This window comes from Oryzias latipes, chromosome 4, assembly GCF_053564925.1.
Source record: "Oryzias latipes strain Hd-rR chromosome 4, Olatipes_Hd-rR_3.1".
Lineage (NCBI taxonomy): Eukaryota > Metazoa > Chordata > Actinopteri > Beloniformes > Adrianichthyidae > Oryzias > Oryzias latipes.
Window position 1 is genome coordinate 6,495,770 of NC_136240.1, and position 27,628 is coordinate 6,523,397.

Sequence of the window (27,628 nt, forward strand, 5' to 3'; positions counted from 1 at the left end):
ACTTGGACCTTTTAGGATTTCATTCAGTGACGCTTTAGTGTTTCATACTGCTGGTAAAGTCAAAGCAAAGCCTTGCCAACATTTACAGAAACGCAGAGCTTCCTTTGAGGATTTTATGTACATAATGGCCCTTTAGTCTGTATTATCTACAACATGAAGCAAAAGAACTGCATTTTTAAGACATTAAAACCAGGATAAACTCCTCCTGTGTGACACGCTGTGGTGAGCAACAGCTTCTGCCAGCAGGTGTCAGTAAGGCACAGAAATCAAAACTATCAGGAGGTTTTTGGGAATTACAGGATTTGTGTTTCATTTTTACCCTGAGATCAAAATTACTCATAAAAAATACACTAGGTTACTATGTAAAAAATGTAATAATGGTAGTTAGTAATAATGAAAACCGATATTATTATGTGACAATATATCTCAGTCTCAGAGTCAGAGTCAAGGCATAAAAAAGGCAGATCGCCATACAGTTAAAAATAAAAACTCCAATTCAAGTCTGATCCAAAGTGGATGGTGGAATTTAGGAACGGTGTGTAAAAATAAGTGTGTAAAGCTTCAGAAGCAGGCTGCTCCGTCACACCAGGACAGCAAACTGCTCTCCACGCCTCACTATACGATGACAACCCACAACAGGTGGAGCGTTCAAGAAGGTCAGGAAAATAAAGGCCACAGATGTTGATCAAAAGCGCCCCCTGCAGGAGGGAAGGAAAAACACTGCACGTCTGAGCCGACACCAGCGTGCGACACCAGCGTGGACCGTCACTGGATTCACGTTCTAAACTCCAGAGGATCAGTGTTGCTTCCCAAAACAACCACAGATCGAACCAGATGGTAATCCTCCCAACAGGCGAGGGAGTGGTTTCTATGGCCCTGGGGGGGCTTTACAGTTTCACATGCGAGGACCCAGGGGGGTCTGCCAGTGCCAGGGCCTGCAGGTTGTGGCACTGGAGAAGAAAACCCTCCATTCCGCCCCCCCCTGTCAGAGGGTTGCTGTAAAACAGGTTCTGCTCGGGGGGGAGGACGCTGTCGGAGCCCCAGTCGGAGTCGGAGTCAGAGCTGCCGCTCCCAGAGCCCTCAGTGGCAGTGGGGGGGAAACTGAGCTGCTCCAGCTGCTCCACCAGGTCACTGAACTGCATTGCTGAGCTGCTCTCAGAGCGCACAGAGTATGCTGGGAAGTTGACCATGGAGCTGGCCTCTGACTGCAGCTCAGACCCGGGCAGGCGCAGGGACGAGGAGTCCCCACCTCCGAAACCCACGGACATGGACTCTCCGGCGGAGCTCAGCCCCAGGTTTTCCAGGGAGCTGCAGTCGGAGCGGTTATTGAGCAGAGAGCTGGTCTCAGAGTGACCCACGGCGCTGGAGTTCCCATTCAGGTCTTCTGCCCCCGCACTGAACATCCCACTTTTCCCGAGGTTAGCTTCCTCTATAAAATCAAACCGGTCGCCTTTATTGTCAAGCCTGTATGTGTAGGCCTCAGCCCCCCCACCGTAAAAAGAAATCTGGGTGGGGTCATCGTCTATAAACTCCTCTGTGACCTGCAGGGACGAGTCGGACACGGAGAAGGTAGGATTCCGTTTCAGGCGCAGAACCTCGGCCTCATAAGCATCGTACGCGAGAACCCCCTTGTGTGTCCCTCCACCCCCCACCACCGCAGAACCCCCCACCCCCCATCTACCACCGAGCTCATTATCCTCATTGCCATTTTTGGAGGGCTGGGATTGGGAACTGCCACTCTCTACACACACAAATAAGGGGCTGCAGTGTCCTGCTGCCTGAATGCTGGGGGCACCTTGAAAAGAGTAGTGCGGAGGGGAAGCGGCCTTGACAGGGTCTTCCTTTGGAGGGCTGGGGGCTCTAGGAGCTTGCAGAGGGGAGTGAAGCCGCGTCTGCGGAGGAGGCGCGGCTGTTTGGCTCGGTGGCGACAAAGGCTGGGGCTTGTGTTGGAGTTCAGCTCGAGGCAGGACGCTGGACGTGTGGGCTGGATGGAAGGGCGCGGCGGCGGCGGAGAGGGGGGAGCCGGCACCCCTGAGGCTGTCATTGAAAGACAAGTGCTGGGGGAGAAGAGGACAGAAACCAGACAACAAGACGCAATCAAAGGAGACACCAGATAGGGAAAACAAAGGAAACCAGCATTAATGAAGCACAGTGGAATGTGTGGAAAAGCCACCTTCAGTGCTGCTGTCCTTACCTGTTTTGGCACATCGGTTGTATAGGAGCGAGTTGACATTCCTATTTTACTGTTCCTCCTGAGAAACAAAAACGTCAGTGTAAGAATTGTCTGGGATCTCAAGAAACCCAAATCCCAGAGAACATTTCTCCCGATGATCACCTCTGGTAGGGGGTTCTCTTCGGTCCGTTTTCCCTGACGTAGTCCACAAGCTGCTTCTGGGTCCTTCCACTGGCAGACACAGTTTAACAAAGCAACAATCGGCACAAATGAAATGACAAAACACACTTTGTTTGCCAATTTAAGAACCTACGGCAGACCCTTTGATCCTACCTGTATCGGAAGGAAGACCCTCTGGTAAAAAGGATTGCTTTGGACTTGGGCTGCGGCTGATCAAACAAGCGGAAAAAGGAGTGGTATTCCACACAGATCTTCCAAAAGACTTTGCACTGATCTCGACTGGCCATCAAAAATTCAAGAATGTCTTGGTGCGGGCCCTGAAACAAAGAGGACAAATATAACCGATGGAGTTGAGAGTAGCCAGGCCTCTTTGGCAGGGTTAGATGCTGATCTCTTCATGAGTGCATACATGGACTTCTGGATGGAGTTTGATTAGAAAGCGTTTTCTCTTGAAGCTCAGCTTGCGAATCTTGGACCAGTTGAAGGTATTTATTTTCGTGTGTCCCTGTGGGGGAGAAACAACGTCCACCTGAATCTGTAAAGAAGGCACGAGCGTTCTGATGCTCACAGGGAGCAGCTTCCATCAATCAACGCACCTGGAACACCTGAAGACCCATGTGAGCCACAGCCAGGTTGATCTTGGTGCCCTCCCGGTCAGCTGCTGGGTGAAAGCGAACGCCATACATTTCCAGTTTACGAGCAATTTCCAGGATCTGAAAGTCAGACTCTGCAGGAGTTTGCCCCCTACAGTCAAAAATAAAAAGAGCACATGGGCCAGGGAGGTCAAAGGTCATTATTACCATCAGGACTGGTCGAAACGGCCAAAAAATAAAATCATTTTTTCACACCAAATACAATTTTAATGTTTTTTTCTCTCCCGTGCTTTAATTACATTCACCAACATGACAAATGACTGAATGTATTTAACAAAAACCCTTTTAACATCTCACATGGAAGTTGCTCTAAACACAAAGTGCAACTAGATCCGAGCTGCAGGTGTTTTGTGATTGTCAGCTGTATCATCTCATAAAGAGAAACAGAGTCTCCGTTTCAGGTGTTGGAACCAATTCGTCGTACTTCCACTTTTGGTAGCAACAGCCTTCAAACTGATTTTGCATCATCTGATTTTGTGCTGAAATTTCGGGCTAAGAAAAATGTGTGCAGTATGCAGTGAGGAGCTTGACGGCCTTGAAACATCTGTTATCCCACTTCGCAGATTTCACCTATGGTGGCTTATTTATGGAACGTAACCCCCGCGACAAATGAGGGACCACTGTACATGAAACTGGAGCTGGGTCAGGTCAGCAGGTTAACCACTAGGTGGCTTGTTGCAGAAGTCAGTGCCCATTCACTCCAATGCAGAACAGCCCAACTTCACAACAATACATCACTACACTGTGGCTCCAACAGCTGTTTTTTGTTAATCCATATCCAAGACATTTCTTACTGGTGGTAATCCTACAGTTGTCATTTTCATTGTGTTTGCCCAGTTTTCCCAGATCAGGTGTGTTCAGCAGGCAGGGCGAGGCCATCATGGAACATCAGCCGGTTTCTCACTTAGTGGGATTTGGAAGACATTCTCTAAAACCCCACGATTACAACCAAACGGTGTGTTAGGACGGCATATCCATCCAATCACTCCCTTCTAAATGTGTTCATCCGTTAAGCGCTGAAATCTGCTTAGAGCCCTCCCCTGCCCCACTGGCCTTATGGCTAATAGACTGGGATTAGAACAGACAACTCTGCTTGTGCGTCCACAAGCAACGGCACAAAGAGATTAACAAATGTCTGTGGAACAGCCTTGTACACTGGGTAAAAAACACATCCAATGGGTATCAGTGGTGCCCAATTACACAAGGCTGATGGGGGAGAGGTTTAATGAGGGATTCTGTGAGCCCCCCCCCCCAAAAGAGGAATCTTTAATCAGAGCTCTTAAAACCACACAGCAGAGTAAAAACACTTGAAACACTGCTTTAAATTACAAAATACAATGTCTAAAAAGCAGGGCTGCCCAATTATTGTCCAAAATGCTTCAATGGTGATAAAAGTACTCTAACTTTAGGTTTCTAATATACCAAATTCAAAAAAATGTCGTTTGGAACAAAAAAGAAAATTAATATGTTTATTATTTGGGTACATTTGACATAAATTTTAACAAAGCGTCTATTGTTAAGCACCGCCTATTGTCAACATATACAAATCTAAGGTGGAGCATGTGTTTAGGTCACACCACCACATGTTTGTTCTAATGTTCAATCAGAATCTTTTGGGGATTTTTTTGCTGCTTTTCCATTTTATCTGAAAATAATTTAACTAATTCAGTGTGGTGAATTTCAAAATGAAGGCTAGCGAACATTTAGGTCAGAGAGATCTTATTGTTATAATTTGTATAAGTACTAGTTTTCCAGCCAACAAGCCCGTGTGATGTGGCTTGGGGGGAAGTTAAATTTCAGATTCATGCTTGTGTTTCTTTATTGGAATAGCTGCACCTTTGGTGATAAAGACTATTTTTACACTTAGGGCTGGGCGATGAATCGACTAATTTGAATTTTTTATTTTAGATCAGTGTTTTTGAACCTTTTTTGAGCCACGGCACACTTTAACCTTTACAAAAATCCCGCGGCACACCAGCATCCAAAAAATTAAAAAAAAAAAAAAACGGAGAAACTCATAGTCTGTATTGATCTACAGCCCCTCCACAATCTCACATGCATTTTTGTGATAATTGTGGCAGAAAAAGCTGGAAGCTGCAGCTATTTTTTCTAAAAAATGTAATAAAAGTTAACTTAGAAGATTTAAAACTGTTTGAGGTGTGTTGTTGTGGTTTCAAGACGTTTAACAAGGACGACTCGTGCGCAGAGAAACTGTTACTTTAACCCAATGCATCATGGGAGATGTAGTGCCAACAGCCGCCGATGGCAGACAGACGAGAGTCTCTGAGCTTCATTGTTTTGTTCACTTCTTCCACGGTCTGACACCAGATTCTGTGGAAAGTTACACCACTAAAGATTTAGCTGGTATTTTTGTTGGAACTGAGAGACTTTATGAGCAGAATCAGAACAAGGACGTGAAGACTTTAACCACTTCTGATTGGTCAGACTGTTAACGTGTGATTAAGCCTCCAAGAATGATTGGTGGAGACAGTTAAATGGGCGGGACTTTTCCAAAAACAGCTGAAGCTACGGCTAAATCGTGGTACCATCATTCTTATCAAAATGTCTTTAATTTAATCACATAAACACAATACAACAACAACACAAATAAACATATTCCTTATTACTCTGTGTTTTATCAGGGCCTGTTTGGATGAACACAGAGCTGATATCCTGGAGATGGAAAATGTTTTAAGATCAGTCAATGAGGGCAATTTCCCACGGCACACCTGACCATCTCCCACTGCACACCGGTTGAAAAACACTGTTTTAGATGATTTATTTTTGGGAAAATAATTATTGTATTTTTTCCAGTTCTTTTGCATTTCCAATGTTCGGAGTAAAGCGCAGATGTGAAAACAGCAGCAAGCAAAGAGGAGATTTTTCCATGAGGCTAAGAAAAAAACAACAACTAGCGCCCCCAATCCTGTAACTTCTGCTATAGTTGCCTCCGTGGAGGTTTTAGTTTAAGCAGATGAAGCAGCTGAACATCTGAGGATTTTTAACAGGATCATAAGTTCCTTTGAAAATAAACAACTGTTGTTTTATCTAAAGTTTTCATTATGTTGTGACGTCCTCTGTTTTAATTTAACATATCAGTTTTAAAATAACACCTATGGCTTTTCTTTGTAAAATAACGGACTAAATAATAAGGTGCACCGGTAGAGCGGCCGACCCATGATCGTAAGGTTGCAGGTTTGATTCCTGCCTTGCACACTCATGTGTCAAAGTGTCCTTAGGCAAGACACTGAACCCCACCTTGCCTCTGGTGGGAGGTTGGCGCCAGTGTTTGGCAGCGGAGCCGCCACCAGTGTGTGACTGTGTGTGCGAATGTGTGTGCGAATGTGTGTGTGTGTGACTGGGTGAATAGGTCTGTGACTGTAAAGCGTTTCGGGCCTTGTAGGTAGAAAAGCGCTATACAAGTATACGCCATTTACCATTTAATTTGGTTGGCAGATGTTTTCTAGGACCTGCATGAGTCAAGAATGATATTTTGGTCTCTGGGGTTGTGACTTCAAACTTGGACCATCAAGCCTCACCCAGATTATCTGTTTGAGGTTGTTGCCACCAAAAATGCTCTGCCGAGTGCGTTCGAGTATTTCTCTGTATAAGATGCTCACCAAACATCTGCTGCAACAAACCTTTTTACAGCTTGTTTTGTGTTAGAGACAATTAAAAAAAATATAATCGTTTTTTGTTAAATATATAACATCTTTTGTCATTTTTGTTAAAGAAAGTACCAGCACAGAGAAAAACAAACAAACCATAGATTAAAATCAAAAATTAAATTTGGAATTAAAAAATAAATAAATAAATAAATCAGATTTTATTTTTTGGCCACATCGTCCAGCTCTATTAATACCATTTTTTTAAATGTCTAAGATATTTACTCAAGCATCCAAATAATGTGATTCATGTGTTCTAGTCTCCTCCACATCCAGAGGTGTACAAACCAGCAGCTGTAATGCAGACTGCTCCTCAAAAACACCTGTGAAAGAACGGCCGCTCAGCGGTCCTTTGCAAATTCATTTATCGTCTTTTAATTCTATGAAATGCCTCGAGTGACTGTAACCTTTGTCTCTTGGTAGGACTCCGTAAAACTATAAAATTGCTACACTCGTCAGCTGCCAGTGGGTTTATAACAAAGAGTTCACTTCATCTGACTGAGCACAGGTCAGACCAGTTAAATCAACCGTGCATGGCGGTCGTATGTAGACACAGAGGAAATCACCTGGTTGTGAGGATGATTGACTGTAAATGAGAACTGGACTGAGTGACCCCTCCCCTACCCCCTCTCATTCCAAACAGGAAGTACCTGCTGGCTCCACGAAGCCAAAATCCCACAGACTTCAATAGAGAAATAAAGAGCTCAGTCATTCAGAATCACCATTCTTGCCCCGATACCTTTGTTAACATGTGCTGGACAATCCTCGTTTTTTCATACCATTTCTTCTTTAGTGGAAGTTATTCACGCTATAAACTGGCCAATCAGAAGCCTTAAGAAACGTTTATGGTGTCTGCTGGCCCCCACATCAAACATGGAAAACATTTCTTTGCTAGATTCTCCCGAGCCCTCCTTCAAGTGCTTCCACTTGGTGCTCACAACAAGCTCACCCCTGATTGGGTGCAGGTGAGAATGGTTGCCTTAGAAACGATGGCTCAGACTGACTGACGGTTTACTGATGACGTCTGGCTCCAACACCATGTCGGGGGAAAAATGGCAACTGAAATGACTTCATATAGTTGCAGTCAGTGTTCCAACAATCTGTCCTTCCTCGTGAGATTTTCCTACCCGAAGCACAAAATGATAGATGGAGCTATTAAATATCCCATCTTCTCAGATAATCCTAGCTACTGTGAGTCAACAAACGCACCGTTATGATGTTAGCTCGAAAACACAGCCGGGTAGAATAGATTCACAGGGGGGGGTAGGACAGATTTACAGGGGGGGGGGGGGGGGGGGGGGGTAGGACAGATTCACAGGGGGGGGGGAGGACAGATTCGCAGGGGGGGGGGGGGGGGGATTCACGGGGGGGTTAGAATAGATTCACAGGGGCGTAGGACAGATTCACGGGGGTTAGGACAGATTCCCAGGGAGGTAGGACCGATTCACGGGGGGTTAAGACCAATTCACACAGGGAGTGATCCATATTCACGGGGGGGTTAGGACTGATTCACGTGGGGGGGAGTGGAACAGTGAGCTTTGTTCCTGAGTCAAAGTGAAAACTGTTCATGGATTGGACGTGGAAAATGTCCAAATGGACGTCCACAGTGAGATTTTAGGTCAGTACGTTCAGGCCTAAAGTCCTTCCTAAATACATTATACACTGTTGTTACAGCGCTGCAGGTAGAATTAAATCAGAATAACAAGGCTGTCCAATAATGGAATATTGCATTTTAGATGGCAAAAATACATGATAACACAATCCAGAGCGGTAACTTACAGATGCCTGCGGTGCAGCTCCATGATTATCTCTTGCACTTTGTCTTGGTACGGCAGCAGGCTGTTTGCCTTCAGGAAGTCCCTGTCGGCGACATCATCATAGTCGCCGATCTCCGCTGTCATTTAGATAAGAGCAGGACATCAGCCGAGCAGCACCAGAGCAAACATTTACAAAAAGCCTGCATTCAGATACACACTGTCCACATCAGCATTTTCACTGAAGTCCTTCGCTACATCGCAGTTCAACTTCCACAGTTTTGCTGATTTTTTTCAGTGTAGTTTGAATGCTTTTTATTTTTATTTTAATTAAAGCGCATTGTGGTCTGCATCCTGATTGGCTGGAGATCATTATCAATCCATCCCCCTCTCTGCCTGTCTGCAGTACAGAATGTGCTTAGCAGATTTGTGGTTTCCTTTTCTACTACTGGACGTATTTTCATATCAAGGTTTAACTATGAGAGTTTAAAACAAGAGAAAAAAAGTGTGACAAAAGTCTACAAAGAGTGTAGTGAGGAGTTTTACAGCCTCAAAACATCTGCAATTATTGTTTAAAAAAAAAGTGGACTACTTTACAGATTTTGTTTATTTTGGGTTATTTTTACAATGCAACTCCCGTGATAAGCAAGGCAACACTACATAATTAGTTGTTCAAAGTGCAATATCTGATCAAGATGATGAAATAAAAGTGACTTGGAACTATTGAATTTAAAGAACCACAGCTAAAACCTACATTGAACCAGATGAGAAGCGAGCAGCGCTCCTGTATTTTCGGAGCAGATCAGCCTGCCCTCCATCAGATCTCTTTTCATCTGCAGAGAGAACAAGTACCTGCAGAGGAAGAAAGAACGTCAGTTCATGTTCTGGGCTAACTGCAACATTTCCAATTTAAAAAAAAAGATGGTGTTTGTTTTGCGAAGACACCGAAAAATTAATCTGAGATGCGAAATGGCAGGAGCTGACCGGGTGTACTCTTCCTGGAGCTGGCCGGGGTCGGGGGGGAAGAACTTCACGGACAGTCGGAACAGCGTGTTTGCCGGCTCTGGAAAAGCATGAAAACACGCCATCAGAGCGCATTCATTCTTTGCTCAGGTGGAATGCGGACTCATCTTTTAGCCAACTTACTTCGGACTTGTTTAGCTATGGGCTTGGTGGGTTCCAGCCAAACCTGAAGGGAGACATTTTTTCCACTTTTACAAGCTTTAAAACGTCTCTTTTAAAGTGAAATTTATGAAAAGGGTTAGAAAAAACCAGAAGAGCAGTGATGTGTGCACGCACACACACTCCTCCAAAGCCTCGCCTCCTTGCTCTATTTCTGTACATCTGGGCCGAATTGTTTGCAGGAATGTGCAACATTCAGATTGACGTGATAAGGAACTGCAATCAGGTGATATTTTCACCATGAAAAAGTTATTCTTCTCTGTTAAAAGCCACATTTAATTATGTGTGTGTGCCATGGAAACTATGAAAAGTAAAGATAAACGTTCATGTGACAGGTAAATCAAATGACGGAAACCTAATCCAATAGATGTTAAACCATTCTGAGAAGACAAAGAACAAGCAGGCTCATGCGGTTGAAAATTGGAGTGAAAAGGTCAGGAAAATGGGTTTTAAAGCAGCCGTCTCTGAAGGAGATATATGGTGGCTTTCATAGCTCTCGTGTTGGTTTATAGAAGCTCCAAAGTGGTATTGCATTTCACTTATGTTTATGGAGGAACAAAACATTGGAAAAACTGACAGCGGAGTGCAGGCACTTATGCCAGACATGTTAAAAATAATCCAAGGCCCTCATATCAAGTGAAAACAATCCTTTTTCCCCATTTTATGTGCTGTGAAGAGACATAAATGGTTTGAAAATGAATGTTTTCTCTTTACTGAATCATCATGATGCAACCTTTGAGGTAAAAGCTGAAGTTGGGGGGCGCTTGCTTTGGTCACAGCTGCTGGTGTACATACCCACATCATCTGCATGTTCTGAAACTCCAGGCCAAAGTAATCGCTTTCCATGAGGTTGCCTCTGAGGAAAACCTTCGTGAGGAGAGTCTGTCCAAAGGCTTTTGGCTGAAAAGGAGAGGAACAAGAAAAAAAAGATGATTCTTTTCATCTTTATCAACACAGATATTCTTTAAAGTCCTGCATCCTAGGAGTCTATAAACTATTTTGGGCTTGGACAGAGAGGATGAGAAGTGCAGGCGATCCACGGATCCTCATCAGCAGCAAATCTGCTCAGATTAAGGGGAGGAATACAACGCTGAAGTTTAAATTTAACACAGGATAAATAGTGTGGTGCAGTGTCTGCAAGTGATCCATGTTTTACAGCGCTGTATGCCATCTATAGACTCTCACTGTCTGAGAAACTGCAAAGACGCTTCCCACTGCGTTTTTAAGTTTTCTGGTCCTGAATTCCCAGGCAGGAAATGTGCAGAAGTTTACCTTCTCATTGCTCTGGGGTTTGTTTTCCCTAAATGAAGAACTAATCACCATGTACTGAGAGCACTCTGCACTTGAGGTTTGGAATCTCAGCCTGGGACTGTTGGAGAAAATTATAGCCCAAACATCTGGTTGTAATGTCAAATAGTATTTTTAAAAGCCTTATAAAAAGAACTGCTTTGTGTCGGCTAAAGTAAAACACGGCAGCTCCGTGAGGGCCAAGCCATTCTACGGAAAGGAATCGTTTCATTTCTCAGACACGGTCACGTGTTTTGCGTTACAGGATGCACAGGATCCAGGATGTAACAAAACATCCAGAAATGTATATTTCAGCTAGAGAATTATTCCACAAACTCACATAAGTGGAAAACCATATGCAGCCAGGGGCCAAATGCTGAGTAGAAGCCAAACACAAAATCCAGACAACATCAGAGTTTTCTCAATCGATCAGCGGCTGAATCCAGAAAATATTTGGAGGCATTTTCTCTGTTTGGCTGCCAGTTTAACAAAAATGGATTGTAATTTTTCACAGAGCTTGAGACAGATGGAGCATTCCCATCTAACCCACTGTTATACATCAGCAGTTGTCATTTGTACTCAACGACAAACTTAGGAAGAGCAGTGATAGAGGCCAACACCAGATATTTGTCCTTTCATTTCACAGTCAAGCTGCTACAGAAAGTCACTTTTTTTGGACATACTTTACTACAAGTTCTCCTTTTATGCAACAAATATGGCGACAGCTACTACAGCAGTAGACAGATTCCACTATACTGTAGATTTGACCCTTTTTTTCTGCACAAGCCAATTATGAGCCATTATCATGATGACAGTTCCTCGCTTCATGTTATGCTTAAGCTGCGTTCACAGAGAAAAATGACATGACAATTTTCAAGTCACTAATGGTTAGTGACTTGAAAATTATGTTGACTTTCGCTTGAGTATTTAGAAAAATAATTTGCATAATTTGGAATGCACTGTACACCAATGAAAGGCAAAGTAAAGCTGCGTTCGTAGCAACACGATTTGCACATCAAATTCGCCAAAAGTATTTCAGCTCATTATTACATGGAAGCAATGACTGTATATTTGTAAATCTCATTTAAAATGAATAGAAGTCCCGGATGATTTTAAAAGATCACATTTATTTATTTTACTGAGCTCTACAAAAGCATCTGGAATCATTGTGTTTGGTGTGAGTGCAGCTAAAGAATATTATCAACACAATCATCAGAAAATACCTGGTCTTGACTAATCATTTTAACCAAAATAAATTCTGTTCGGAGGCTCTTTAATGCACAATTTAGACCACAAAACCCTGAATTTATCATTATAGATTGTTAAAATGGATTTCAAATGAGTAAAATAGTAACAAAAGCAGGTGTTCGTACACCACAAAGTAAGAATCTATAGACAACACAAGTAGGGGGGGGGGGGGTTATGATTCCAAAAATAGGTCAGAAGCTATTGATAGAGAAACCTAAATGTATTTTAGCATCTCATTTAAGCCATTTTGACCCCTGAACAATATTCGCAGGCAACATTTTTCCAGCCAGGCCTTTATTCTTTTGACACATGCATGTCAGAGGAGACTTTGTAAATGAACATGTCTAGTTAGTAAGACCTCCGGATGCGTTTCCTCTGAATTGACAAAGGACTTGCTGATCACAGGGCTTTCTCAACAGGCAGCTCACTGCATGTTCTCAGAAAAAAAGTCAACAGTAAAGTCGTCCCTCATCCATGTGCTCATTTTCTTAGTCTCCGAAACATCAGAGGAGCCTTAAAGGGTTCAGCGGGCTGCCTTTAGTTCATATGGAAGGTGTGGTTTCTTCCCTCTGGGATGAAGGAAGAAGTCCGCTTCATTTGGTCCGGATCAAGTCTTGAACCTTGCGTTTGGTCTGTATTCAGACAGCCGTAAAGGGGACAATGCTGTTTCGCACTAAAGCTTGTAAACAAAACCACATGACTACTAAAGATTGCTTTACTCAATGTCAGGAACTATGAGGGCGGGGCAAAGCAATCAGAAGCAGAATTTATTGAAGTTCTGCACTTTGCAGTCCTTGTCTGAACAGTTCACTGATTACAACTTTATATTTCACTGACCAATTTTAAATGTCTGTATCAACATCAGACTTAACCTTTTTTTACTTGCTTCTTTGTTCCGGCGGAGTCGAGCTGCAGGGCGATTACTGACAAGAGGACAGCTAAGAAGGTACACTGATAAGTGTTCATGACATAATGTCAGGACAACAGTGAGAAGCAATGTAAATCACATTAACCCTTGTGCTATCTTAGATGACCCCACCCTTACATTGATGTGTTCTCCCTACCATGACAAAGGTGGATAAAGGTGGAAAGATTTCATGTAATCCATGGACACCAGTGAAGATCACAAATCATTGAAGAAAAAAGGTTCAGAGCACTGTCTAGTGGGTCTAGATGACCCAACTCCCAATGTTAAAGTGCCTAGGATAGCACAAGGGTTAAAAGTAGTTTAAGTTTCATTCAACCGACCACATTTCAAGGAGTTGCTGTCTCATCATTGTGGTGATACAGGATTGTTTTGAGAGAATTCTGTTAAGGAACTACAAGGTAGTTTTTAGGATGACGTCACAGCAGCGCCGTGGGTTCATATGGAGGAATCTCAGAGTGAACCGAAGCTCAGTCCGATAGGAAACGAACCTAGACCACCTCCAAAGACGGGCCCCAGAGCGGTTCCTGGTCCCGGACCAGGTTCCGCTTGGCTGTATTCAGACTGAATTTTTTTTCTGGATTATCGTGGAAAACGAACTCTGGTTCACTATACGTGAACCAAATGTGTACGGTCTGAATACACCCTGAGATTTCATATAAGCTTCCACACCTACAAAAACTACATCAAATAGACTAAGGCCATTATTTGGCAAGAACTCGTAAAAAAGAAAAGATTATTGGAAGGAATTTATGGGACAAAAACATCCATCCATCTCCTAGCTCCACATAATCCCTTTTGGGGGTCACAAGGATGCAGGCGCCTCTCCAAGCCATCGTTGGATAAAGGCGGGGTGCATCCTAAATGGTTTGCCAGTGGACATATGTCATCAGTATAAATCTGTATCTAACTAAATTGTGATTCAACCTCTCACTTCACATATTCTGCTTGAAACCCTTGTGCTATCCTAGGCCCTTTGACATTGGGAGTTGGGTCATCTAGACCCACTAGACAGTGCGCTGAACCTTTTTTCTTCATGGATTTGTGATCTTCACTGGTGTCCATGGATTACATGAAATCTTTCCACCTTTATCCACCTTTGTCATGGTAGGGAGAACACGTGAAAGTAAGGGTGGGGTCATCTAAGATAGCACAAGGGTTAAAGGCTTTCATTGTTCAGATCTCTTTCCCTATTTTCTATCAACAGGCTGCAGCCATTCCCATAATTCCTTTTTTCTAGCCACTTAAGCTGGAATTTGCATTTTCCATATTTTCTCTCTACACAACGACAGGGATAATTTTCCCTGCAGGCAGCCCGCCTGCTCAGGTTGCAACATCAGGCTGCCAGAAAATTCAGCAATGAGCAGCCGGAAGAAGAGGTTGTTTGTACCACAATCATGCAGGCATTTTTCTCCCACTGGACTAACTGCAGATGATCCATGAAAGCTACTAACTACATATTTTTGAGTTTCGAGAGCAAAATAATGTATTTATTTCTCTTCTTCTTTTTTTTTTTTACGTTTTACACTCAAAACTGTGAGCACTGCTCTTGGAATAATGGAAACAAAAATATCTCCATAGTAATAAAGACAATATGTGTGCGTAGGACAGCCTGATGTACCAGAACAAGCAAAAAAGCGTTTGATGAAGAAAGCAGCACAGAAAAGACTAATAAGTGTGTTTGTGTTTGACAAAGAAAATTCCAGATAAATAGAAAAACATTATTCTACTTTACATAAAAAAAAATACCCCAGGTCTAATGTCATTAGCGCAGAATTTATCTACAAAATTGACTCATGAACCGCAGATCAGAAGACCAAAACACCTTCTGGTTTTTCATAAACATACATTCAGTAGGAATCCTTAAAAACACATTCTGATGAAAATGTCATTTTTGGTGTTTTTAACTTGTTCTTGTGGTATATTTCCGATGATGGAGGACATATATTAGGAAAATTAAGACTAAAATAGAATTTTCTGTATTCAAATTGTTGTGAATCAGGAGCAGACAAAAATGCAGTTTGAAAAAGCTTTTAATTGGTACAATTGGCAGACCACCAGCTCCCTGCTCCACTCAATTCTGATGCATACACTTGCAGATAAATAGATCCAGGCTCGTCTTTGTTTTCCTCGTCTGAGCTGGAATCTGGATCAGAACTGTACAGATGGATAGTTCTGATGGTGCTTACTATTTTTGTTGCACCCCCTATGTTAGGTTGGGGTTACAAGGGGCTGTAAGCTAGCGGGAGAGCGTGTAACGGATGGATGATGGGAAATTGGGCGGGTATATTCCATGCCAACACAACTCAGAGCTGAATTTCAAACGCATTCTGCAGAAACTACGTCTTAGAAAACGACACAGGTTTTTTTATTTTTGATTAAAAACAAATCATAATTAAATGACCACTGGGAACGCTTTTACAATAGATCAAAGATGATGGGGATTACCCTGCAACAGACAGGCGACCAGTCCAGGGCATCCCTTGCCTACGCCCAAGTGGCCGGGATAGGCTCCAGCAACCCCCGTTACCCCGAAAGGGAAAAACGGTCAAGAAGATGAATGAATGAATGAAAAGATGATGGGAGTGGGTCTTCAAACTAAAATAACCAAAGCAGATTCCACTGAACTACAAGAAGAATAACAGATTGGCCAATTTTTGCCAGTTTTGTTGAGCTGAACTAGTTTTCTTTCTCTGTAGAGGGGTTGAGACAATTTTAGTTGTGAACTGACACCATTTGAATAAACTGAGCTAAATATACCATCTCAAATGTAATGAGAAAAAGCTGAACACAAACGCTCCCGGGCTAAGTTTGGAGTATTTGAATCAATGAGGTGTCAAATGCTTCACAATCAAGTACTTTTATGCGTCTGCAGACGCCTGACAATGGTTGCATAGTAAATAAATGATTTTTGTTTGAAACAAAATATGTTCAAATATATTCTAAAGACGTTAGCGTAAGCTAACAATTATAGACTCCCGAACATGCCAAACTAGCTTTACAGGGAGGATGTTAAGACCAGTCCGTTGCTTCAAAAGCATCAATCAAACAAATGAAGTGAACTCCTTCACCACACTGATGATGAGCAGAGCCATTTATCCCTTAAGGCCTGTTCACACCGGGACGAATTTCGCCGGCGATTTTCGCCGACGTTTAACGCCTCGTGACTAAACAAAGGGCACCAACGAGAGTGTGCACACCGACGCGAAAAAACGCCACGCATTAAAGCGTCAAAAAAAAAAAAACGCCTCGGGTTCGTTTTTTTTCTTCGACGCGTCGCGTCGAAATCTACTCGACCAATGAGAATGGCGCTTTTGCTCACGTGTCTGGAGCTTCTGAAGTTACAGTAAAACACAACTTGGGGGCGCTCAAACACAAAACTGCCTTGCTGAGCACACATACCAGCGAAGAAGATAGACGCCAAGTAGCGTCTACACAGCCGCGAAGCAATAATGACGGACATTCTAAAATATCCCCGAACCAAGCACCAGTTGGAGCTACTGGTGCTTGAAATATTCATGTTTTCTTTGTTTGATTCTGACAAGCGTGTAAATACTTGCTCTCTTCTTCTGAGTGAAAAGCGACTTTAAGAAGCGTAAAGTTGCGCAGCGCCACCTTGTGTACAGGAGTATTTCTGTTTTACATTAAGCGCCATCTAATGTCAGGGAATGAAATTGCATGTTCACTCCACTCATCGTTAGCGAAAATCGCCTGGGTGTGAACACAAAAAACGTGGCGAAAAACGCTGGCGAATAACGCCTGGCGAATATTCGTCCCGGTGTGTACGGGCCTTTAGCCTGAGTGTGAAAGAAACTTAGACTGAATTCACTCCTTCAACTTCAGCCCTGCTTGGAGAATTGGCTAAATAAGAGAAAAATGTTGGGGAACTGGAGGTAATAAAAGACCATGCTGGCTCTGTTCCAAAAGGTTTTTCTTTGTGAATCACCACTGTACCACAACAAACAACCCAACTGAACCCTGAAGGGAAGTGAAACCCAACCAGAGTAGCAGTTGGGAGGAGGTGACGGTTAGGTTCTTATTTGGTTAGAGACAAAGTTCAGCTAAGGGGCTGTACTGGTATACTGCATATATTTTAATTGCTGGCACTGACAGTTAAACACAAGCCTCATGTTCAATCATTTGTCCAGATGTTAGATTTGTGTTTTTTTTATAACTGACATTTTTGTTGTTTCACAGTTTGCCAAAGGAAAACGTCAAACTTATGGCTAGATGTAAACAAAATAAAAAGCAACCAATCAGCATCAATCTTTTTTCACCTTGAGTCAAGAATTGATGTTTAATCCAACAATGAACTGAAGGTTTATGGTTTAAGTTATAACCTAGTTCATCAAAGCAATTCGGGAAGGAGGCAGAGATACTTAACCCAACATACTAGTGCTTTTCTCATTTTTAGTTTAAAAAGTTTGGGTTGAAAAACGTTCATTTTTCAAAGAAAGAAAGCATGATTTGAAAAAAACAGTCTCCAGGACACTTCATGTGGTTTTGCGGCTTCAGAAATCAAAGAAATTCTACGGATATTTCAAATGTTTATCACGTGAGAAATTATCTTTTTTACATGTATTTGTAGCCACATACAGGGCTCTAAATTAACTCTCTAAAGCTACAGGCTAACAACTATTTCTAAAAGCCCAATTTATTTTGGTTAACTTCAGAAGCAGTTTTCCTTTAATTTCAATTATTTTAATTTAATATGAGACAACAAAAACATAATTTCTAAAAAAATTTTTTTAAAAGGAACTGAACAACTTGTACAGTTAACAAAAAATAAATGATCACAGGTTTATTTAGACTTTTTAAATAAAAATAATTTGAATTTAACTTGAGCATATTCACTTAGACCTTCAAGACGAGTCAGGAAAAATAAAAACATGTTTATTGTCTTAACTATTTATTCATCCTCCTCTTCCTCAAACACTTGACACATTCATGTTTCTCATCACAACTTTGACTTCAGATCCGCTGAATTACGATTGTTAAGACCATCGGGAACGATGCTACCGGAAGAGCAGCCGTCGTCTACCAGATGCTAGCATAGATCTGCGCAGCATCAACACAGCAAACGCCAACTTGGATGCTATCGCTAGTGGAAAGACTGACGGTGGAGGCATTCCTCTATGCCAACAACAGGTGGTGCAACCATGCACATCCAACTATTATATCTGTCATATGCTGTAGCTATAGCAACCAGGAACTGTTAGATATCTGTCCGTCCATCCATTTGTCTAACCGAATGTCAAAACCAGTAAGAAAAATAAGACTTTCTGCTGCTTTGATGAAAGCTAATAAAACAAGTCAAAATATTTAAATGTAATCAACAAACCCTGAAATCATTTCACTCACAACCAATAAAGAACAATCTCAGGCGACTTTTAAAGCCAAACACTTGTGAACTCACATCAAAAGCCATGGATTACAAATACATGTAGAGGAATCGGACGACTAACATTTGGTTCCCATTTAAATTAAATGGGAACTTGTGAATGCATGGTGATCTGCAGAACACAGATGCTTTATACCACAGAAATCCTTTTATTTATTTTCAAAACCACACATTTTAGGAATTTGCAATGACTAGATTTACTTGTGTTTTCATCTTTATCGTTTGCAGGCTTTTTGAAACTCTGCCCTTCTTTTGCCATTGAAAACCATCCATTGAGAAGAACGTGCATACGTGTGTTCTGCCTAAAAGCTGGCGGGTAAGTTCCTTTCACCCACATACAGTGTGTGATGTGATGGTGAGATTGCAGTTTGTTCACACCCAGCAGTCTCATCTCCTCTAAGACAGGTCAGTGGGTCAGGCAATCAAACTCCAAAAGCAGCGGAGATTATAAGAAACAGATGTCTCTCTGGGAGACTGGTCCTGTGTTTGTGTGAGTGGACGGAGAACAGAGTGGGAGTCTGAAAAGAAACCAGCTGTGGGGGGGACAACAGTCTTTTACAAAAACCTGGAATGAACCGAGACAAAAAAAAGGGTGAAACCTGGGCTTGGGTGTGTCTTGCGTGGCAGGTTAAGTGTGGTTTAAAACAGCCTGTAAACAGCTCAAATCTCTGTCACAACCTCCTCTTCCCGGCAGGCTGTGTCGGGGCTTTTCCTGGTGCAGTTAGGTCGACCAGGTCTCAACACTAACATCCTTTTCTTGATTAAACACATTTCACAACGGTGGTCAGTGAAGCAGGCATGTCAGAAGACATTCAGTGGATAATCAAGCATCGAACAGTAACTCAGAGAAAACCAACCCGTTAAAGCCCACACCTGTGGACAGCTGGCAGCACATTTGTTTGCCGATAAGCACCGCTTGTGGTAATTGGGATCAGGTGTTTTGCAAAATGCCTTCTGCTCAGATCTGCTCTTTTAAGCCGACGTTGCCTCTTGATAGTTTTTCATCGAGTCTTTCATCGAGTGCAGTGGTGTTGGTGTCAAGGCAGTAGAATAGGGATGTGGATTGTTACTTGGGTGCCAATCCCATTCAATTCACAAATCAAACCATGGCTCCAACCATTTAATCATATATATATATATATATATATATATGATTAAATGGTTGGAGCCATGGTATATATATATATACATATACATATATACCGTAATTTCCGGACTACAAGCCGCTACTTTTTTCCTGCGCTCACAGCCCTGCGGCTTAATCTGTGACGCGGCTATTTTATGGATTTGATTGGCGGCCGCCATGTACGAACATTAGGGCTCGGTGAATGGTTTTGTATGCGCCATCCACCACCAAGCACAAGTCATTTTTTTTAACACACCTCTGAGCAGCCAAACAGCATGGAGGTCACTTCAGGTCTTAGACACTTCAGTCATGGTTCAACAAAAAGAAACACGCATGCCCGGCCGCATCCCAGAGTCCTTTGGTGCCATTAGACCCAACGTGCACTTGATCGCCGCTACAATATGATAAAGCTTTCAAGTTAAAAGCAATCGTTAAAAGCAGCGTGAAAAAATCCCCCATCAGTAAATGGAAATGCCGGTCAGCTGCGTGACGGAGAGAACAGCGCATGCTCAGAAGTGTATTTACCTCTGAGTCATAGTGACTCGGCTGGCTGCACGTAAATATGTGTGAATAACATCAGCCTTTATTTTGTCGGGACACGACTGGAAACACAAATCCATTTGGTCGTTTTTACGGTTTTTGACTGAGCGGAATTTTGCATTGAAAAGCTCACAGCCGCCATGTGAGCTTTTCGGATAGGAAGGGGAGACAAGGAGCCCGCTTGGCGAGCGCGGAGCGCAGAGGCGTCCGGGGAGCAACAAGTGTTTGTTGTGAAAGGAAGCTTCTGACGAACGCGCCGCGCTGAGGCGCGCGTATCGCGCTGAGGCGCGCGCTATTTTACTGATGTTTTTTAACCAGCCCCGTTAGTACCATAATGCTGCCGCGACACAAGTGGAAGGAGAGCTGTTCCTTTTCACCCCTCCATGCACTGCTGCTCCTTGCTCATTCTTAAACACGAACAACAGTGTGGCGAGCCGGGCGTTGGCCCCGCCTTTAGCCCCTAAGACTCATGGGAAATGGGGGATCGCGGATGTAAATTTCCTCATCATAACTGAGGGATGTAATGTTGATTATATGGTTACTGTTAGTAATTTTATGTATGATACCTAGTTTGTCAATAAGTTAAAAAAAATTAAAAAAAAATCAAATAAAAAAACCCATAACTGAGGAACTTGTGAACAGAATAGAGCTCCATGCTGTTTCAGATGTGGGTGAAATTTGATACATGAGCTTGAGACATGGCCAGTACCTGCCCACAGTGTGGTAATGAGCCATGCACACTCTGGTAGTCAGGACGCGCTTTGTCGAGGCAGCGGCTTGTATACTGATGCGGCTTGTGTATGTACAAAAACATTTGAGCACGTTAAAATAGGTGGGTGCGGCTTGTAATCGGGTGCGCTTTATAACCCGGAATTTACGGTATATATATATATATATATCTGAATGGTTGCTATTTGTATGCCTTTGTATGTCTGCATGTATGAATTACACAATAATTTGTGTTCAACCGCCATCGTGTAAACTTCAATACTGATCTCCTGTTCCAAATATACAAGACATAACCCAACAAAGATTTTGAACGGAAGAAGTTATCACTTCAAACCATGGGACACTTAAAAAGCTTTTTCAGTCAACTTCCTGGTTAACTTCAGCAGTAAACAGCTTGTATACGTCACTGTTGCTTTGGATCATTTTACAACAAATCCTAAAAATGTTCTCCACAGACTTTCAATCCTGAAAGTCTATTTAACTACAAATCCAGTAGATCGATGACAAGAAGATAGTAAATGGACAACAGTGTTTCCAACAGACAAGTTTTATATTTACAGGAAACTGATCACAAGATTTTCACAACATTGCAAAATTCATAGTTATTTTTTTATTTTGTTTTTATATGCCATTTATTTATTCAAAGCCATTTATTTTTTTATACTAAAAGATTTTCATCATTTTCATAACTGATTTCAGCAAACTGAACTTCAGTATGACCCCCCCACCCCCCATCTATGAAAAACTATCAATAGCTTTACTTTGAAAATGGGAATCTTCATCAACGCATTACTCTGAAGTTTTATTTACGTCTGGTGACCGTAGCGCATTCGGTTTGTTTGGATTAATCCAACATTATTCTGCATTTTAGAGCGATAAATACCTAGTCTGAAGTGTATCTTTACTACACTGCATTAGATTTATAAAGATCGCAAATCAGCAGTCTCGGTTGTCGCAAATATTTATATTTGCGTTTTCGGGAACACATTGCAAATATTCAAATAGTGTTAGAGCTCTACTGCAGGACATATTGTTCCTCCAAGAAGCTGGGTTCTCCATGCACACACTGCTGCTGCCCTGCAGAGCAGCTTTTGTTGGATCAGGGGGAGAGAAAAAACAAAGTCTCTGTAGTGTGAAAAGAGCTTTGAGAAGACAACATGGCACAGTGGTTTCCATGCATTTGTGGAGCACTTCCACCCATCTTTGTGAGAGCAGAACTTGCGCTCTAAAGTCAGATTCACACCCAAGTGTTGCTCTCACACACAGAAGTATCTGAATGCAATTTGTGCAAGAAGACACCAGCTGAAATTCCTGCTTCGTGTCCCTTCCCCCACCTCCCCAGCTCAGACTTTACTCCGGCCATGCCCTGCTCTCCCCCCGAGCCGCTCTTTTAACACCATAAACTGTCCCCTCTCTCTTCTTGCCCCCTTCCTTTCTGCCCACTTTGTTGTCAAACTTGGTATTTATGTGCTTGTTTGCCGACACTGAAGCACAGCCTGGCCCTGCTCCCTCCCACACCGCTAGGTTTCACAACCCACCCTCAGATGCTTTTTTGTCGAGTTTGGAGATGGAAGTTAAGGCCGAACAGCAGGCACAAAAGGAGGCAGTGTTCCCCTGCCCTGACGGGCCTTCCACCCCTGTCTAGAAACCACAGGCCTGAGCTTTTCTCCTGTGCTGGCTGCAGGGGGAGAAGAGCCATGCCAGCAAATGTCTGCTAAACATGAGCACTTCCAGGTAACCGTGTTGCAGATGAAGGAAAACAGATCAAAGTCCATGCTCTGATCTCATAAGCCTGACTCAGCTTCAAGCTTAAAAAAAATACATGATCTGATCAAAGAAATGGACGGTTTATAGAAAATCAGACTGAAACTGTTAGGAAAAGACAAGGTTCAAGAAAGAAAACCTTAGAAAAATAGAAAACAGGGTAAGTGTCTGAGAGCAGAAAAGTTCCAAAGTAAAAGCACAGATGATGCAGCGGGATGTGAAGATAGATATGTAGGGTGTGTAATATAGACCAGAGTTAGAAATAAGGGGGGAAAAAATGGCAAGTAATATTTGGTTGTCCTCCCCATTTTTGGTTGTCCTTTGATACCAATATTCAACAGCAACGAAACCTACTCAGATGTCAGTACTTACATCTTTATTTCTTCTATACATCTAATATCAACTGCCTCTTATGATGGACATTTAAAAAACTCTTTAAATATTAAAAACAAACATTTTACTAAATATTGAAGCATCTGGTTACACAAAGTATTGCCATGTAAATCAAATACTGTTACGGTCAAATGAAAATACTTTATCTTACCCTATAATATATCAGAAAATTGATTACATTAACCAACACTGTAACCTAATGAGTATTTTTTAGAACACTTGTCTGGACTGGGACTAGTACAGCATTCCAAATATAAAATAATATTTATATGTGATGAAAAGTTATAATATGATATAACATCTATTTCAAATAAACACACGTGTAAATGATACCATGTTTACATTGTGTGCTGCAGCAGCAGTAAAGACTAATATCCCTGATCTTTTAAACAAGACATGCAGGTGCAATGTTGTTATTTTGCAATGTCTTCGGGCGTACTCGGTTCATTCGGAAGTCACGAGACATCGTTCGTGTACACTCGGTTTTATCTTAAGAAGTCGGGCGTCAGTTTCCCAAAAACTTTGAAAAATAGTCGAAAAATACCAAAATGTTGAATAAAAGACCAGGTTGTCACACGGACAACCATCAGGTTCATTTTTGGTTGTCCTCTGTGAAATCTGGTTGTCTCGGAAAACAGGATAACCGCATATTTCGAACGCTGTAGACTGTTCAGCAGCAGCGGACCGGAACCTGGTCCATGGGAGAGTTAGTATCAAACTGTGGAGGACAAAAACATCATCTACATTTTTCTGTTTTTCTTATGATCTGAACCTGAAGGACGTTTTTCTTCGGAAAACTACTGGATTCCCTCAACTCATACCTGTGGCATGTCAAGTCGCTCGGTCACGTGTCAAAAATACGTCTACCATTTTCTTGAAGCGGCTGCGCCGACCGCCAAGCTAGCAAAGTTCATAATATTTCTGAAGAAAAGAGCCAGTGACGAAACAGAAGAGCCTTTGACTAGAAAATAAGAGAAAGCCACATTTACCAAACAAGAACCAGTAGTCTTTACTCCAAATATGGATTTATTGAGGCAGCTATTCCCACAGACCATAACAATGATGCATAATATTCAGCAAACGGCTGTCTGATGTTTCGAGGATGCTGCTAATAAAGTTGCTCAAAAAGAGGATTCAAGTTTATGATTATATTCAAAAAATAATAGTTTTAGTGACCATATTGCAAAAGTATCTGTCGCACCTTAAAAGATGGATGAGGCTGAAGTTGGCGTCCAATTTTTTAGCTTCCACTTTGAAGGTTATGAGTTAAGAAAAAATCTGCATCACATTTTAGTAGTTCCTACACGAAATCTAGTAAACAAATACAAACAAATTGTCTGACTTTAAACCGCTCTGTGACCTGAAATCAAAGGTTGGGGACCACTGTTGTACAAGACAAAGGGGCCAAGCAACTCGCCCATCAAGGCCATTGCAAATGTTCAACGCTGCAATGATACGCATTTATTTGCATACTGCAGAAAAAAGGCTTCAGTTAGACCGCTTCATTTGCTTCTCTTTAGACTGTGGTCAACTAGAAATACAACAGTGGAGTTTAACAGAAATGACACACAAAACCCGCTAATGAATATGGTCATATGGTCCCTTCATACATAAAGATAAATGCTTTTCTCTCAAGTCTCTTCAGAATGAATGAATATGACGTACAGATGGTGAACAACAGACCCTCTCAGAGGGAGAAGACTCACTGCAGTCTGCATGACAACACACAATCCTCATGTATTTCTGTCATCCATCTATCACAGCACCGAGCAGAAATACATCGCTATCACTGAGCACAATGAGGCTCAGCGGAGGCAAACATGACCTAAACCAAAAAAATAGACCAAAAGCATCTAAAAGATCATTTTCTGCCAGTATGACGAGACACAAAGCCAGTGTCAGACAGACACAGAACTTGAACCAGTCACCGTCTATCAACCTGACTTCCAATCAGCATGTGGTGCATTAGATTAAGAAACGTCTGTCTCAGCGGCGCTCCCAAACTGCATCTGCCAGATCAGTTATTGTTGTGGCTACGCAGGGGTTTAGGAAGGTATAAATATGGTCAATTCTAACACAATCAGATGCTTTTGGGTCTAGTAATCACACATCCACATTATCTGACAACTTCAATGGGTGTTAGAAGTATTGTGTTGAGCTGGCTTGAAAACTTTTTCCCCCGGCAGGAAGTGACAGGAAATAACACTTTGATCCAATGGCTTCCTTATTGCTTCCTATTTGCCTGGTGATGCAGCCATATTGTATTTGGCAAGTAGAAAAAAATCAACAATATTGATTTTGTTGTTAAATATCTCTGCAAATACAAATGTATATAAATATTAGTGAGTATATACACAGTGGGACCAAAAAGTATTCGTCAGTCACAGATTCTGCAGTCTAAAAACTGAGATTGGTCTGTTATCGTCATCACACACTTCAACTGTAAGAGACAGAATGTAAAAAAGAATCCATCAATTACATTGGTTGATTTTTTAGAGAATGTATTTGTATAATGGAGCAGAAAATTAGTATTTGGTCACTAACAAAGTTCAATGGATTGAGGTTCAGACACTTTCTAGGCCACTGCAGAACCTTGAAATGCTTTAACATTGACACACCTTGGTTGCTCATTTGTTTGTGTTTGGAATCATTGTCATTCTGAAAGATAAAACCATGTTTTATCCTCAACGCTCAGAGATTTAGGAGGTTTTGGTCCAGAATCTTACCATAAGTGGCTCCATTCATCTTTTTCTTCATAATGATCAGTCATTCTGTCCTCTTTGTGGAAAAGCATGATGTTTCCACCCCTATGCTTCAAAGTGGGTCTGGTGTTCATGGGATTTATTTGGCGTTAGTACCAAAGAGTTTCATTTTGGTTTAATTTGACCACCTAACCTTCTCCAATTCCTCCTCTAAATCATCCAGATGGTCTCTGGAGAACTTTAGACATGTCTGGACATCTGCTGGATTCAACCGGGGAACATTTGGATCTCTGCAGGATCTGAATCCATGATGACATCCTGTATTCCAGCTCTCTTTAGGTCATTGACCAGTTCCCCCGTGTAGTTCTGGACTTTTTCCACACCGTTCAAGATAATTTGTTCTCCACCAGGTGAGATCTTGCATGGAGTACCAGGTAGATTGTCAGTGATTGCTCCAACAGTTGATCTCTTCTCTCTAAGCTGTTTGTCTATTGCAGATTGATTTATCCTAGTCTTGTTCAGGTCTACAATCTGGCCGGCCCCTACTATCTATTTATGGTGGAGAGGTAGCAGTCTGACTGTTTAAGGGTGTGGTCAGGTCTATTTTATACATATAACCAGTAACACAACAACAACATTAATAAAGGTAAACAGTGCAGGATAGAAGAGCTTCCTCAAAGAGAGGCAAAAGGTCAGTGAGGAACAGAATTCTTGTTTGTTGAAGATAAATCCTCATTGTCTGCTTCATTATACAAATAAATTATTTAGGAATTGAACAATGTCATTTCCTGGATTCTTTTTTTCCACATTCTGTGTCTGATAATTGAAGGGTTCCTTTGTTGGACATTACGGACCACATTCATCCTTTTAAGTTGGACAACAGGTGACTGCTGAATTGTGCCATACTCTGTATGTGGGTGTGTGGTTGTGTGTACAGCCTTTGTTTATTTTACTAACAAATTTGATAGTAAATGAAGTTTGAACCATCATCTAGGCCTGCACGATAAATCGCAAATTTACCGTTATCGCAATTATCAAACAGTGCAATATGCATATAGCAAAAGACAGCGAAAAAATTGCAATAAATTGATAACTTAAATGTGCTAAAACAATCTTATGGCAGCTTGAAGTATTTAACAAATCAAATAAATTCCTTCACATTGTTGACCAATCGGATGGAGCCTTTTTACGTTAGATGTTCGCCTCCATGTAGACGAGGGTCATTTGGAGTATAATTTAAGTTGCTAATGTTCATGTATCGCAAAGTATATCTTCATCGCAATATTGATCATTAATATGGCATTTTGCAATATCATATATCGTACAGCCCTACCATCATCTGTTACTTTATGTGGTTATTTCCAACAGAATACAAAAGTAGGAAAACAACCACCACCATAGTCCAGCTTAGATTTAGAGCAACGTTAAAGTTCCCTGTTGAGTTCCACGGCTTGTCCTGAATAAGACGCCTTAGTAAGTAGGGATTTCGGCACCAAAGCCAAACGGCAGCTGTCACCAACCCAAGCCGCATGCAAACGGGGTAACCCAGGACTGTCCCAAAGGCCAGGTTTATCCTGAAGGTAATTAAAGAGGGCTAAGGGAAAACCCAACTTACATCGATGTCAAAGAATTCCTGGGAATCGTCCAGGCCCTTCACACGGACCTGCAGGCCTCGACCGGGGCTCTTGCTCCCACTGACCATGTTCCCGCTGAGACTTTGGCCGGCCTCCAGGGTGCTGATTCCGGCGTTAAACTGGGCTCCCAGCCTCGTACCTGGGGTCTGCAGAACTCGATAGGAACCCTCTATTTCCCCCATTAGTCCTTAGAGCTGCTGGCTCCTGCAGGCAGACAGGGACTATACTGTTATTTCAATCAAACAAAAAGACACTTTATTTTGGTGAAGGGA

At 42.1% G+C, this 27,628-nt stretch overlaps 1 protein-coding gene across 7 annotated transcripts in view; it reads right to left on the reverse strand.

Moving 5' to 3' along the window:
• The window catches only part of farp2 (FERM, RhoGEF and pleckstrin domain protein 2), a 41,454-nt gene that overhangs the window by 12,745 nt on the left and 1,081 nt on the right, over positions 1-27,628 (reverse strand). For all 7 annotated transcript variants that reach the window (XR_013655479.1, XR_013655481.1, XR_013655480.1 and 4 more), the window contains exons 3-14: positions 27,338-27,560; positions 10,403-10,507; positions 9,572-9,614; positions 9,410-9,488; positions 9,180-9,277; positions 8,451-8,565; positions 2,950-3,097; positions 2,763-2,858; positions 2,507-2,670; positions 2,336-2,404; positions 2,195-2,252; positions 1,796-2,057 (exon numbers count right to left, since the gene is read on the reverse strand). Coding sequence is in view for 3 of the 7 variants with exons in the window: in XM_011473774.4 (XP_011472076.1) it covers positions 1,796-2,057; positions 2,195-2,252; positions 2,336-2,404; positions 2,507-2,670; positions 2,763-2,858; positions 2,950-3,097; positions 8,451-8,565; positions 9,180-9,277; positions 9,410-9,488; positions 9,572-9,614; positions 10,403-10,507; positions 27,338-27,538 (1,438 nt within the window). In the remaining 4 variants the exon portion in view is untranslated. The remainder of the gene's footprint in view (positions 1-1,795; positions 2,058-2,194; positions 2,253-2,335; positions 2,405-2,506; positions 2,671-2,762; positions 2,859-2,949; positions 3,098-8,450; positions 8,566-9,179; positions 9,278-9,409; positions 9,489-9,571; positions 9,615-10,402; positions 10,508-27,337; positions 27,561-27,628) is intronic.